General features: G+C 32.8%; 1 protein-coding gene across 1 annotated transcript; it reads left to right on the forward strand.

The window, feature by feature from the left end:
* Positions 1–1,552: 1,552 nt before the first annotated feature.
* On the forward strand, positions 1,553–4,495 carry LOC108987485 (codeine O-demethylase-like). The gene is made up of 4 exons (XM_018960410.2): positions 1,553–1,838; positions 2,127–2,371; positions 2,444–2,768; positions 4,013–4,495. Exons 1-4 carry the CDS (start codon positions 1,569–1,571, stop codon positions 4,283–4,285), a joined length of 1,113 nt encoding a protein of 370 aa, XP_018815955.1. The 5' UTR covers positions 1,553–1,568; the 3' UTR covers positions 4,286–4,495.
* The last annotated feature ends 12,756 nt before the right edge of the window (positions 4,496–17,251 follow it).

A 17,251-nucleotide genomic window follows, 5' to 3' on the forward strand; every position in this document is an offset into this window, starting at 1 on the left:
TTCGTGTTGGGGGCAATTACGTTATTATTATGATGTTTATGTAATGTTAGGTAGAAGTTTTAAATAGATAAGTCATGTATAGATCTTTTACTAAAAATGAATAGTTTTTTCTTTTATAATTTTTCAAGGCATGATGTCTATTTTTTTATAAAGGTCTGTGTATGATTTATCTATTTAAGATTTGTACGAATTATTTGCGATACCTCATATGATATGGATAAAGGTAGGTGGTGTATGGGATCCCACATTACTTGGGAAGGAAAAATTCTTGCTCTTTATAAGGTTCTAGTGGGACTCCAATTGTATCATTGACTAGTTCTTTTGGAGTATAGGCCATGTGGTTTGGGCCTTCCATTGGGGCGTTACATTATTTCTCTTATATATAAAATAACTTGTACTTATGTGTATATATGGTTACTTTTGATTCATCAGATGATTCATGTGCTATGAGCTAGGTAGGTCACTTACAACTAGGGGTGTAGTTGGTTCAATTCGGTCCAGTTTTAGACATTTTTTTATAATCGAACCAGTATATATCGGTTTTGAAAATTTAAGAATCAATACTGGACCGATACACCACCTAAACTAGAACTTTCGATTTTTTCGGATTTTGTCCGGTCTGGTTTTTCCAATTTTACGTATAAACGTCAAAATTATACTCAAATAAAACTTTAGCAAGTGATTGACCCGAAGTAAGTTTATATTAATAACTTAATATTAATGTTTATGTTTGAGATTAAAATTTCATGTTATATTAATTTTATGTTATAAAACTAAATTTATATGTTATATCAAAATTCAAATGTTAAAAATCATAAGATTAATTTATGTTATATCGTAGTCAAATGTTATATTAATTTTATGTTATAAGATTAATAGGCATGAATAATAAGATTTTAAAATTTCAGAATATATTAATTAGCAATTTAGCATATAATATAATATACAAAATCATATAAAAATATTTTATATATAATACATGAAATAAAAAAAAATATATGTAACGGTCCCATCCCCCCCCCCCACACCCAAAAAAAAAAAAAAAAGCCCTACTTACAACATTTCTTTCTGAGCTAGATCGCGTATTAGAGCTTGTGACTATTAATATTATATTATATATTACTTGAAAGAGATTAGGCTAGTATATTCATGTCTCTTCAATTAATAAAAATTGCTTACTGGAGCTTCATGTATATCTTTATATTTTTACTTTGAATAAGTACATGCATGACACCTTACCTTATCTAAAAAATAAAAAATTACAATTAGTTTTCGATCAAATTAAGTTAATTTCGTTCTTGGGCACCATGCTTAATTGTTCTAATTAGGTTACTCCCAAGTAACTTGACATGTGCTAGCTAGGTTCTAGCTAGGTTCAAAATTTCAAATATTCTAAACTAAAAATATTAACCACCTAATGACGATTTAAATTTCTTAATAGAATTCATGCATGGGTTTAGGTTGTGACGATTTAAAGCCCTAGGCTTTCGTGCTATATAAGGACCAACCATCCCCCCTCCCCCAAGGCAATTAAACCGATCAAGCTGCTGGTGCAACTAGGTTAAGCAATGGCAACACTGGATGAAGTTGACTTTTTGAGCACAAATTCAGTTCTCAGCATTATGGAGCTCACCAAAAAGCCACTTACAACAATCCCTCAGGACTATATTTGTCCAGATCAAGAGCCAGTACTACTTGGTCTCTCTCATGACTGCAATACTACCAGCTTTCCTACGCTTCCAACAATTGACATGGAAAAATTGATCATCGGGGAGACCACAGACTTAGATCAACTAGACAAGTTGCATTCTGCTTGCAAAGCTTGGGGCCTTTTTCAGGTTTTTTCTCAAATTTTCTTCAACAATTAGAGTTTATTCATTAACACGATTTCCCTTCACGAATCTCAATGTCTATTTAGTTTTATGTACATAACTAGGAAGGTATATATATATAGTTTATGTTGCGGCCTTCATTTCCCTTCGATTCATGAGTACTCATCGATCGATCCCTCTTGCATGAATTGGACCAAAGCACAGTGTCTATTTTTTTTTTTTTTCCTCTTCTCGACAATTGAAACAATAATATTATAATCCTTAAGAAGTCGTTGTTGTTTGATTGTTTTACAGTTGGTGAATCATGGAGTAAGTTCTTCACTACTAAACAAGCTGAACAAGGAGATTGAAGAATTCTTCAAGCTTCCCTTGGAAGAGAAAATGAAATACAAGGTAAGGCCAGGTGATGTTGAAGGCTATGGAACAGTCATCCGACCCAAAGCTCGAAACCTTGATTGGGGTTATAGGTTCTACATGACAATCAACCCTATTCACAGGAGAAAACCATATTTATTCCCAGAGCTACCTCCATCCTTGAGGTTCTCTCTCTCTCTCTCTCTCTCTCTCTCTCTCATGTAAACATTTTGTCATATTTTTTCTGCTTTCTGCAGGAACACCTTAGAGTCATACTTCTCAGAGCTGAAGAAACTTGGCATGACACTTATGGAGTTGATGGGAAAAGCTCTGAAGATAGACAAGCGAGAGATGGAGGAGTTATTTGAAGATGGGATGAGATCAGTGAGGATGACATGCTATCCGCCATGCCCACAACCAGAGCTTGTTGTTGGCTTTCCTCCTCACTCTGACGCTACTGGTATCACCATCCTTCATCAAGTCAATGGAGTTGAGGGTCTCCAGATTAAGAAAGATGGGGTTTGGATTCCTGTGAACTTCCTTCCACATGCCTTTGTTGTCAACGTAGGAGACATCATGGAGGTTTGTCATATCGTATTTTTCTAGATCATCTGCCTCTGATTCCCCCGTCTCTTTTGGAAAGAACGTCTTTTAAAGTAAAAGCACGTGGTATACTGAACGCATGCACACATGTACTCTATCATGTGTGTGCGCATATATTTAATTATATATGTTATACTGAAATCATATTTTCACTATTAAAAAAAGTGTAGCGCGCGCACACAGATATGCACACACACACAAACTCTTGCATGCGCACGATGGAGTTGCACGACAAAGAGAGGATCCTTTTCATTCCGACTGCCTTGCCCCTTTTCTTTGTTGGTGCAAGAGGTGGCGCCAGTCCCAACAGGGCTGCATGTAGTAGTAAGGCGAAGGGAAGGGTACTCCCTTTCATCCTCATTTTTTTGAGTTTTTATATATGATTAATGCTTAATTAATGGAAAAAAATTATATTAATTTTTCTTTAAATTAACGTAAGTTTCTATAATATATGTTATATCTATTTTATAATTTGTTTTTTTATAAATATAAGGATCGATCATATTAAATGAATTTTCTTTGTATAAAACTTTTACATAGACCAAACACTTAAATATTTTTTAAATTTTACTATTATTATTTTTATTATCCAAGTATTTAATTTTTATTATTGTTGGGATTATAAACGACAGATATTTTGGACAAAGATATATACCGTCGTCTTTTGTACTCATGTCAAAGTACAAGATCAACTCCATTACTAATTATTAAAACAACTTCGGACTGAAATTACTTTTGGTTCGTGACCAAGCTTGCCCAAGTGGGAACATTGTGGGTATCTAAAATCATTATATATCAAATAGACATGACTTACTTCTTTGACAAACATTATCAAACTAGAACTTACTTATTGTGAACACTTTTTATTAATTATATTCACTACAAAAAAATGGATTTTTATGGTTATTTAATTATGGCGAAAAGATTACTAGTGATCAAAATAGACTCATTTTAACTGTAAATAGTTATTTCGCTGGATGTAAATGACCACAAATAAATAATTTTTTTATAGTGATTCATCAGCTAGCTAGGATCTATTAATATTTAATTGACACTAAAGTACAGACACATCACAACTACATGTTGTCACCTATTAATTGGCAGTTATAAATAAATATATTGGTAAGAAGCTGAAATCAGACATGAGCTAAAGCATGTACAGTTGCGCGTAGAATATATATATATATATGTTGTCACGTAGTACTGCATGTGCCATTTTGCAGATCTTGAGCAATGGAGCCTATACCAGCGCTGAGCACAGGGTAGCAGTCAATTTAGAGAAAGAAAGGATATCGATCGCTGTATTCTTCAACCCCAAATCCGAGGCAGAGATTGAGCCTTTGAAAAGTCTGTTGAACACTACAAAAAGCCCACCTTTATTTAGAAGGGTTTCCATCGAAGATTTTCACAAAGATTTCTTCTCCCGTGATTTCAAAGGAAAGACAAATTTGGAGTATTTAAGGATTAAAACTGGGGAAGGTAATACTCATGATTAAATGAGAACTAATATCACTGCATGCGCATGTCATGTAGCTATATATATATATATATGTATGTATATATATAAATGCACCCATGAATAATTACCATATTTTCAATGCCCAAAATTGATAGTTTACACAGTACCCTAAACTATTGAATTGTTAGCAATTTGCATCCCAGTACTTAATTAAGAATCCGTGAAAAACAAGGCTCGAACGTGACAAATATTAATCTTAATGGTCATAATTTAACTACTGAGGGTGCAAATTGCTAAAACTTGATAGTTTAAGGTATGCATAAATTACCAATTTTGATATATAGTATAAATTATAATAAAATTAAAGAAATATGGCAATTCATGGGTAGTCAAGCGGTGTGTCAAATAATTAGTAGTAGTAGTAGTACTACTACTACTCTTATGTCTATGATCATGTATTAGTGGTCGTAATATTATTATTCCTGTCGTCTTTGCTACAGTTGTAACATTATATATAGGCTCGATCCAGCTTGGTTAAGTATGAATGAACTGTGTTCTGTACAAAGCTTTTATATATAAAGTGGAAAATTAATTAGCAGGGTTATTAATTATTGTGATTTCTTCTGAGATTTATGCATTTATCATCACAAGTGTAATTAAAGAGAGGCTTGACTTTTAACACTTCACAATACACAACATTCATGATATGAAAAATGATTATTAATTGGGACGAAAATAATTATTTATGATAGGAACAAACTCATTTTAATAGGAAATAGTTATTTTTATCACATATAATTGTTCACATATAAGTGTTTTTCTTGTAGTAATTATTTTACCACTTTTAAGAAAAACTAGAGGAATTGTATGCCAAAGTTGTTATTTTGAAGATGAGAAATGCTACAAGGAAGCCTTACCCCACATACGGCCTCCACCTAACGGCCAACATGTGATTTTTCATTTTTATCCCCTTTTATTTAAACACACAAATAGAGTTATTAGGCTCAACAACTCTACAACACACATCTGTTGAAGGAAAAAAATTAAAAAATATCAACATAAAAGTAGGTGTGCGGTGTTGGACTACTGAACAGATATTTTTTTTGAGCATTAAGATAGAAAGACAAAAATAAAAAGTCACATGTTGATTAGGTGAAGGTGTGTGGTGTAAAACTTCCATGCATAATTTTTCTTTGAAGGGAGTTGAGATGGTTCAAACAAATGCAATCTTGAGAAAAAGAAATATGGATAGTGTGACATTATCACTTTTCCCAAAAGCTTAAGCTAAAGAAAAAAATCTAGATTTAATTATTTGTATTATATTCTTAACACACCCTCACATGAGTTACCTAACACGTGAGATATTTTATTAAATTTGGTTGAATGTAGATTTAGGGTTCGAATTCAAAACCTCTACTATGATCATACCATGTAAAATCACCACTTATCTAAAAAAACTTAATCAAATAAGGATAATAATCAAATCAAACAATTTTCTTCAAGTGAAAGTTTGTCACTTATTTATAATCATAATTAAAATAATCATAATTAATGTTCACCATGTAAACATTAAAATTAAGAATCATGATATATAACATGTCTTGTTTTCACCATAAATCTGTTGGCAACGCCCATGCGTATAATCATATTGAATGGGTACATGTATTAGTGCGCAGAATCGCTTACAATTAGATATTTTCATTTATTATTAGGATGAAACGTTAAATTAGACTAAGAAATTAACTATGACTTTTACAACTTACCTATCAAATCAAACTCTTTAATAAAAGTCCTAATATTGTTATTTTTCATCCTAAATTCATCATTCCACTAACACCGCCTTGGTTAGTAAGTCACATTTTAAATAATTTTAAAATTAGTTATTTAAATAGAAGCTACTTAAAATGTAATCATGATAATTAAAATTGAATGACTACTAGATAATTGAAAAATATAAAGAAGAGCAATTCTCAATTCTTTATTGGGAGTTGATACATGTGAGATCAAGTAATTGATCATAGATAATTGAAAAATAATATATACTTTTCAATAATTCAATACCACATGCATTAAAAGATGATAAAATTAATGAAGATAATCTAAAAGGGTCATAAATAAATAATTTCTTTATTAATCTCAACACATGCTCACTACAAGAAATAACGTTATTTCTGGCGATTTATTGTTTGTCGCTAATAAAATCGCCACAATAGTTTATAATCTCGGCGATTTGTTTGTCAATGTGGCCTCCAAGAGTCCAAACCCAATCGACTTTGGAAATATCTTTTGCAGCAATTTTAACTTAAATTGCAATGAAAAAAATCACTGGCAAAGGAAAAAAATTTGTTGTGACAGACAGTTTCGCTAGAATTTCATCTTTAATGAAAGGGCACCAAAATGCACTAAAATCACATTTTCCCCCCTCCCCATCGCTTTGCTCCCGTATACTCCCAAATCTCGAGTTCACCTTCTTCCCCAAAAGTGGCTCTTGAATTTCGACGAACTTGCAGCGATTTATAAATTGCCGAAAATGATTAAATGCTGCGATTATTATTAATATTTGAGACGATTTTGAGTGCTGAAAAATGTCTGATTTCTTCTAGTGGCAGCTTATTGTTCCCAATAAATTATCAAGGCCCTTTTCCATGCATATATATTAATAATCCACCCCTACAATTAATAAATAATACGATCCAATTCCAATAGTAATATATTATTGAATCAAGTAGGGAAATCTGAGTGGCCTTCTCCTAAAATTGTCCGTCCACATGGTTTGACAAAACTCAAAAGTTAAAGCGAGCTGCCTGCTGATTGAAGTGTCCTAACAATGGGTTAGTTAAAGCGCCATTACAATGAAAAATCTTAAGGTGCTTTAGTAATACGAGTGACATTTTATTACAACATATTATATAAATTATAAAAGTAATATATTTGGCATGCATATAGATACACAAATTCTAATTAATGAAAATGACATGATCATCTCATAATAAGATGAAAGTACTACTATATATATATACACTATAGTATCCTGCATACTCATGTAAGACTATTTAATAATTAATTTAACATAAAAACCCTCATGCATGTTCGTTATGTTCATAAACATTACTATATATGTACGTAGATATATTATCTTTGACTCTGAGCAACATGATTTTATATCTACTCGTAATTAAATAGCAATTGATTAAATATCTGGGCCGACAGTAGTGTTCTTGAGGTCTTAATTTGTAAATCTATGAATTGATAAAAACATAAAAGAAAATTGTAATATTGACATTTTAAAGTAGTGATTACTATAAGAATGAATGATCGCTAGCTAGAGAAGAGTGTATGCTATAGACACAAAGAGATTACATAATAGTAAATTCATAATTAATTTACGTAATTAATTTATGTGATCTGTTAGATTTATTTTATAATAAAAATAATTTTACATACAATCCGACGCATCAAAAATTAATCAAACCACGTTAATTTATAAATAAATTTTGTAAAAGTCCTTTGTGACTAACGTAACAAAAATGATGAAAACTTGATGAAATTAGATAAAGTTGTCGGCATGGAGCTAGATATATACATTAATACATATATATAATGGAGGGTTCCATGCAACTTGTCCCATACATGCATATTGACTACAATTATGCTGATCATGTCTGTATATGGGAATATGTCATAATCGTTCGTAAGTAAAGATATTTCGTTTCTGATCAGTAAATCATAATGGAAGGCTATGAGAAAAAGCAATATGCATGAACTTAATTGTCAATACACTTGTCATCGACTTTATCATGTAGAACTAATATTAATTGTCCACGTTTCTATCATGTATAAAGCCATGTGCAGCTAGCTAGCTGCTCATGTAGAAATAACGCCTACGTAGTAGGTGCAAACATGCAACATTCATTACGCAACCAGCTCCACCGTTGAAGATCGATCGATCGAGCATATTATATATATAATAATATGAAGAAAATTATTATTATTTTTTGAAATGATATCCTATAGTTATAAAATATTATTCTTTAGACAATATTTTCATTTTTGAACTTAAAAACATAATATTATTATTCCTTTCAAATTTGGAATTAATGCAATATTCACTACAACACAATTGCTTTTTAGTGACGGTTGGGAAATTGTGACAGTCCCTAGACCGTCACTAAAAGGCATTTTCTGTGACAGTTTTTGGAAACTGTCACTAAAGATAGAATGAGATTTTTTTACATTCGAACGTATGGGAAATATGCGTTCGAACGTCACATATACGTTCGAACGTTATGTCTGTTTACGTTGGAACGTAAAATGTTTTGGCGCAACCGTTCGAATGTTATTAATTTTACGTTCGAACGTAAAATGTTTTCCGCCAACATGCGAACGTTAATTACTAACGTTCGAACGTTCATTGTAAATTTAAATTAAATGACTTTAATTTAAAAATTATGTATTTTTATTGTGCATAATTTGTGAACAAGTCTAAAAAATTGAATTGTATATATTTATATATACACACTTTGTAATATATAAATATATATTATTGATTTATATATATTTGAAATGCAGTGATTTAGTATTAAAGTTGAAAACTATAACATCAAAGAAGATTAAAAATTGAAATGAAAAAACGATAAAAATATTCCATAATATTTTTCGTTACAAATATTAAAAATAAAATACAAAAATTGATAGAACGTAGTAAACAACAGTCAGATGATAACGTTATCCGCAAAAGTCGAACTCCGTACTTCCTCAGTCAAGGTATCAACCTTGTCGTTGAGGATAGTTACACGATGGGTGAGTTCGGCAACAGACGCCGATATAGCCTCGAGCGATCGATCGATCTTATGATCAATATGCGCAGTCAGCTGTGAGATGACCGCATCAACCCAAGCAGGCCGCACATCTCCTGCAGATGTACTCGGCGTATGCTGACTACTACTCCCGACATGACCTGGCTCAGGCTGCGTCGGAGGAACTAGATCCTCTACAGGGGGTGGCTGACGTCCCCTCGCCTGTCCAATGCTACGCCGATGCGTGGTCATGTCGAGGGGGCTCATCTGATCTTTGACCCGCTCCTCTGGCTGGGTCGGCACTCCCCGTGCAAGTAATAGTCGGCTGATGAGGACACCATATGGGAGATTATCCGTGGAGACGATGCTCGCCTCGTAACGGATCCTCTCAAAAATGTGCAGTGGCAAATCTATAGGATCTCCACGTGCCACTCGTATCAAAAATTGTGCCCGAAGCCGACTAAATGTGGTTTTATGAGCCACAGGATCAACATTTGTTGCAACAATAAGGTGCAACATGCGGAAGAAATGCAGCAGATGGTTCTGGTTGAAGGCGTTCTTCCGCTCGATCTGCATGCGATCCCTCCCGGTGAGGATGTAGAAATCTTCGTCTCGGTCATCATCCCGAGCCTCGACGCCAGTATCCTCATCCTCTGACTGGCCTGCATCATCGGCTGATGCTGGCTCACATCCCCGGCCAGTAGATGATGCAGAAGTGCCTACATCCTCACGGGGTGTTGAGTGTGTAAATGTCTGAGCACCTCGATGAATCCCGATGTGCTCGCCGATGACATCTGCCGATACCTCAATGGAAACACCGCGTACAGTCACGGTGTGAGAGGATGCATCCGGAGGCATGTCACACATCCCCATATAGAATTCTTGAACCATTGAGGGGTATACCTTCCCCCTCAATGTGCAGATATTTCCCCAGCCTCTACTGAGGAAAACATCTCTTAGGTTCGTCTGCTGCCAACAGAGTTCGTCGAACTCATTAATTAAGACCTCTCTCTCTACCATAACAGTACGAGCTCCGATACGGGCAGTGTCCGACGTGGCTCCTTCCCTCCCTCGTTTTCGTGTATGCAGTGGAAGAGCCATATCCTGAAAATAGAAAAGGAAAAAAAAATTATTTAGAATAATGCATTTTTTTGTATTAATTTTAAGATGCTCTGGATTAACGTTCGAACGTTTTATCTTTAACGTTCGAACGTTAAAGATAAAAACGTTCGGACGTTAACTTATACGTTCGCACGTAAAATAATGTAAATAAATTTACGTTCAAACGTAAAACAAATACGTTCGAATGTACAGATGTACGTTCGAACATAAGCAGTAAACAAATACGTTCGAATTTAAGTTCGAACGTATTTGTTTTACGTGTGAACGTAAATATGAACGTCCGAACGTCGAAGCATGAATAATGTAGAAAATCACTACGTTCGGATGTTATAATTAAACGTCCGACCGTATGTGATTTACGTGCGAAAGTAAATATTAACGTTCGAACATATGTCGTTTAATAATATTCACGTCCGAATGTAAGACGATTAACGTTCGAACATGGAAGCTGTAACGGCTCGGTAATTTAAACGTCGTACGTTCGAATGTCTTGGTGAAACGTTCGAACGTTTTGACGCAGAATGGCTGAGTCGACTCAGCCATTATTGAAATCTCGAAAATTTCTCTACAAGGGTCTAAATGCCGAAATGTCACCATGTAAATGAAGTATACACTTCAAGAAACATTTCTACGGTGACTATTCGGCCAATGACTGGTCGTGGTGGCCGGAAAATGAAGTTGAAAATCCGGTAATATTTATCCGGTTTTAAACCAAACTCAATCCAAATGTCAATCTAAATCTCAATAAAATACATGTTATTTGCATAAAAGATGAATGCCTACCTTTTAGTGACGGTTGTGGCGGAGTTGACGGCGGCGGTGACGGCGGCGTGGCGGCAAATAACGGAGAAGACGATGGATACGGGCAGGGAAATGCGTTTCGACGTTCGGTTTTGGCCTTATATACATAGAACGTTCGAACGTACTTATTATTACGTTCGAACGTTTGTCAATATAATATATTATATTATAAATGTTTAAGTTATATATTAGGATGTTATATAATATTATTGACAATTAGATTATTGGTTTTTTTGTGAGTGCTTCTTATATTTATAAAGTTTAGCAATATATAAAATCCGCTCCGACTCCGACTCCGACTTGTCGGAGCGGAGTCGGAGCGGAGTCGGATTTTTTTATTATTTTTTTTTATCTTTTTTAACTTCATATTTGACCCACTTTTTTTTTAAAAAAAAATTTGTGAGCTTTTAAATTTCAATTTTCTCAACATTACCTGTGGGAATTAATTAAACTTTTGATTATAACAAGAAATACAACTAAATAAAACAAGTAACATAATAACATGCATTCAAAAATTAAAAAGAAAGTCCTATTGCAATAGAAACGACGCCGTATTGTATAGTAGTATACTAACTAATATAAATCTATTTTATATATTATATATATATGAAAATTTATAAAAAAAATGAATGATATATATTATTATATATGAATATTAAAAAAAAAGCACCGAAATATTAATAATAAACTAATATACTTGATATATATATATATATTAAATCTCTAATCTCTTATACTTGATATATATATTATATAAATATTAGTTATACTAATAATTATATTAGTATTAGTTATTATTAATACTATATATTATAGTATTATACTAATAGTGATATTAATACTATATCACTATTATAGTGATTAGTATAACTATATTAGTATTAGTTATAGTGATTTAGTATAACTATATAATATATTAGTATAAGTTATAATACTATAAGTTATAACTGTAGTCTATATTAGTATTAGTATTAGTTATAGCGATTAGCATAACTATATATTAATATTTGCTATAGTGATTTTAATTTAGTATAACTATATAATAGTATTAGTATAAATATTATTATATTACACTAGCTATATCACTGATAGTATTAGTATACTAATGTCTAATACTAATATATCACTATAGTTAATAGTATCACATAGTAATATAGTATTAGTAATTAATACTATAGTGCTTTATATAGTAATTTATATATAGGCTTAAAGTGGTTTACTAATAGTATTAGTATTAGGCCATAAATCTAATTATTATACTAATGTATATTAGAATTACTAATATATTTATCAAAATGAATATGTTGAGAATTTATTAGGTCAAAAAATATAATTAATACAAGATATTGTTATATAAAATTGATATGAATAATACTTTAGTTATTATACATTAGTATTATATGTTATTATAAATTTATAGATTAGTGTTTATCCATTAGTATATGTATTACAATATTACATGTTGATGTTATTATGCATCTTAGTGTTTATAGTATATTATATATACATTAGTATTACATGCTATTATATTTATACATTAGTAATTTAGAACAACATGGTAGTAATATTGTAAATTTTTAGTAGTATGATATTTACATATAGTCATATACTAAACTATTATTAGTAAATTTAGTCTTAATATTATAGTATAAATATATTATTTAACTAGTATAAATATAAGTAATTTAGAAAAACACATATTTTGTGCATAATATATAAATTATATTATGCACAAAATACTATACAATGTAGTATATATATTATATTATAAGTTAAGTATAATAGGAATATTACGTTCGAACGTTTGAAGTTAACGTTCGAACGTTAAAGTAAGAGGCGGGAATTTTCCCGCTCGATGTTTAATATCTGTGTGATTATTTAGACGTAAGGACGTTTATACTATACGTTCGAACATCAAATCCGTCAACGTTCGAACGTTAGTCAAATTAGTGCGGGAGATTTCCCGCTCAAATATGGTAACACTTTCATGAAATGTACGTTCGGACGTTTAAGTAGTATGTTCGAACGTTTATCTATAAATCTACAAACGTTCGAACGAGAAATTGTGATACATTCGAACATATATGAGGAAAGTGCGGGAACTTTCCCGCTAGATTTCATGTTATATCATAAGAAGGGTACGTTCGAACGTGTATTTTAAACGTCCGAACGTTCTGGGCGGGAATAATTTTAGAATTAACGTTCGGACGTTTAAAGTTAACGTTCGAACGTTTAAACTAATAATTTTAGAACTTAATCAGTACGCGCACGGGAGGATGCCCATTATTTCTTTTCTCCCGTGCGCGCAACAGAAAGAGAAAGAGAGAGAGAGAGAGAGATTTAGAGAGAGAGAGAGTTAGAGAGAGAGAGAGAGTTAGAGTGAGAGAGAGTTGAGTTAGAGAGTGAGAGAGAGGTGAGTTTTGGTAAGATAATATTTTTATTTCTTGTCTTTATTTAAATTTTATGATATTTATAGAATGTGTTTTTGTTATAGAATATTTCTAATAAGTTTGTGTTGTATTTTTTTGAAGGATTGCTTGTTTTGGGAAGTTTGAAGATTTTGATTTGTAAGAGGATATTGTGAGTGCTAGGTATATTTCTAAACTTTATCAATATGTTGTTGTGATTTGATGCTTACTTTTTATCATATTGTGATTATTGTTTGTATAGTTTGTAAATAGTTTGTGAGTTATTCTAAATATGTTGTGATATAAATTTGAAATATTGTGTTTATTATTAAAAATATATTGTCATTAGGCTTTGTTAATACATGTTTATTGCTTATTCAAGTTTAGAAATATGTTAATACATGTGGCATGTTATTTTGTGAATATATTGTGAGTTATCACTTTTATATGTTGTGATATGGATTTGATATATTGTGATAATAGTATTTAAGTATGATAATTAAATATTTATAATAATAATTAATATATAAGTAATAACAAGCATAAAAGTAACTCTTTAAGAATTATAATAATTAAAATTATTGTATAACCATTGAAATTTAAGTATGATAATTAAATATTTATAATAATAATTAATATATAAGTAATAACAAGCATAAAAGTAACTCTTTAAGAATTATAATAATTAAAATTATTGTATAACCTTTGAAATTTAAGTATGGTGTCATACGTGATATTATCGGATTGAAATATCTGGGTGGGTCTGTAACATATGTCTTCAAATGTGATTGGTGGGATCTAGGCGGTGGTCGGGTTTCGATACATAGGGATAATCACTTTACGAGTGTCAATACTGCATCTAAATGGTACGAAGATGATCCATTCGTATTGGCTTGTCAAGCTACCCAAGTCTATTACTTGATTGATCCAATGAAAAGTGCTGATGAAGATAGTGGGGAGATAACTTGGCGAGTTGTACAAAAATTTGTTCCTCGAAATATATATGAAGCAGGAACGAGTGCAGATTACGAGAATAGTGGAGATGAAGATGACAATCCGATTGTTGAGGCATACCAGGAAGATGGAGAGGGTATTAACTTGTTTGTTGACCTCGGTGCACTCGAGTTGCTCCCCTTGTGTAGAGATGATGTCCCACCCGTACATCTCGACCCGTCTGTATTAAATGATCATTCAATTCAAGTCAGTTTGGAGGAAGATGAAGAAGACGAGTCAGAAGATGAATACGAATCAGAATCCGGGCATGAGGTGGATAATGATGATGAAGATGTTATTGATGGAGATTCTGAAACAACTATGGAAAATTCATCTGAAGAGTAAAAGTACTAAATATTTTATTTATATAGGTGACTATAAAATATCTTAAATTTTCAAAATTTCTTCTAATTAATTTTCTTTGATATAATTAATTATTTTAAAGAATGCCGCCAAAACGACAACGAAGAAATGTGCCTCCGCCAAGTCCAAGTCCTGAATCCATTGAGGACTCCCCACTCGAGGAATCCGTTCCTGAAGATCAAGCTAACACAGAAGAGAACAACAGCCAGTCGACACCTACCAGTAAGGAATAATTATATATATAGTTAATAATTTTTTCTCAATAACTATATAATTATAATTATAGTATATCTATTATTATCATGTAGTTGATGCATCTGCACGTCGCGGTCGTGGCTATACACGTGGAATCTCTCTTGAAAAAAATAGAAGGCACGGTAAACTGAAGGTCACAATTCCTGATAATTCCACTGGAGGAGTGGATGATAGTGCAGCAGCGCTTTCCTCCTATATTGGCACAGTAGTTCGAGCTTATGCTCCATTTTATGTGCGCTCATGGCGAGATGTTCCGAATGAGATTAAGGAGCACATTCGAAGTCGTGTGCTGGTGAGTTTACTTTTCAGTACATTTTTTTCACTTAGATTAATCTATTATATTTTTTACCTGATTCCCTTGTTAGGATGAATTCGACCTCGACTTTAGCCGTAGCGAGGATTTGAGAACCGTGAATGAGTTGATGGCTACACTATTCCGACGTCACAAAGGACGATGTCATGACCACTTCAAGAAGTTTGAGACGTTGGAAGAGGCTGCGCAGTCTCCTTTTCAGCAGATGAAGTTAGATGATTGGAGAAAGTGTTGTGATCTTTTCGCATCTCCAGATTATCAGGTATTTTACATTTATATCTTTAAATTATTTACATTCATATTCGTTTTATACATTATATGTATACATATTACAATTAACATTTTTAATATATTTTGTAGCACTTGAGTTCTACAAATGCACAGAATAGATCCGTTCTGACTGTCCACCATCGTGCCGGTTCAAGGTCATTCCACCGTCTTGCTGAAAAAATGGTAATTAAAAAATTATAGAATTTATTTATTTTCCTGATATTCTTTCTGATAAGTACTAACATTATCTTTTTAAAATTGCTAATATTGTCGCTTTGTTAGAAACGTGATGATCCTGAAAACTTTTCCCTCGTTCATGTCTATGCTGCTGCTCACACTAATGAGCATAGTGAGTGGATGGATCCTGTCGCTGCAGATAATTATGTAAGCAGTGTTAATTTTGTTAAATAAATTTTTTATAGAACATTTTAATAGTTTATTTCTTATTTCTATTTCTTTTAATACGTTACTAATTATTTACGATCATTACCTTTTAAATTGCAGAACAAAATGTTGGAGATGCAGTCGACTTCTGCGGAATCCTCTCCTAGTGACATAGACATATTCACCCAAGTGCTCGGGCCGCAGTCTAGTATGGCAAGAGGTTTGGGACGATCTATCAAGCATAAATGTTCATCCTCCTCAACCTCATCGGCTTCACAAATTAATAATCTTACAGCAGATTTAGAAGCTGCACGGCGTGAGAATGAGTATATGAGGTCGAGACAGCAAGAGTTAGAGTCTCTCTTAGAACGACAGTCTCATTTAGAGACGCGTTTGCAGGACCAACAGAGAGACCAGGAGGAAAGAATACGCAGTGAAGTGCAAGAGCAAGTGCAACGAGAGATGATGGTGCAAATGGAGCGTGTTATGTCGTTGCAACAGAATCCCCGTGGGCGAGGGAAAAAGAAGAAATAAATTTTATCAATATTTCTGACTAGTTTTAATATCTAATTTTGTACTTTTATAAGACATTGTTACTTGTTAATTGGGTATGTAATATGATACTATTGGTATTTTGTTTTTAAATTTTATGAAATTAGTATTTCTGATCTGTACGTTCGAATGTAAATAAAAATCGTTCGAACGTTGGTTCACACTGTAACAAACGTTCGAACGTAAATACAATTGAATCGTTCGAACGTTAAACCGACTAACGTTCGAACAAAGAACTTGCATTCGGACGCTCCTTCGTTTACATTCGAAATAACGTCCGAACATTAAACGCGCTACGTTTGAACATTTACGTTTACGTTCGAACAAATATTCGAACGTTTATTGTAATTAACGTTCGGACGCATTAACATGCGAACGTAAATATGATACGTTCGAACGATATACAACAAACGTCAACTTCTCTCATTCGAACGCCAATCGGGTCGGGTATAACGTCCGAACGTTTAATTTTACGTCCGAACGTGATTTTCTGTGACAGTTCATAACCGTCACAAAAAAGGAACGTTCGAACGTTGTACCGAACGGAACACTTCCAACCGTCACTAAAAATATTTTTTGTGACGGTTGAACAGTAAACCGTCACCAAATGTTTTCTGTGACGCACTTTACGTGACGGTCATGGTGACGGTTTCAAACCGTCACCAAATATGTTTAGTGACGGTTTGCCATTTTTTTGTGACAGTTTCCTCTGTCACAAAATACACATTCTGTTGTAGTGATTGATC

The sequence above is a fragment of the Juglans regia genome, chromosome 4, assembly GCF_001411555.2.
Source record: "Juglans regia cultivar Chandler chromosome 4, Walnut 2.0, whole genome shotgun sequence".
NCBI lineage: Eukaryota > Viridiplantae > Streptophyta > Magnoliopsida > Fagales > Juglandaceae > Juglans > Juglans regia.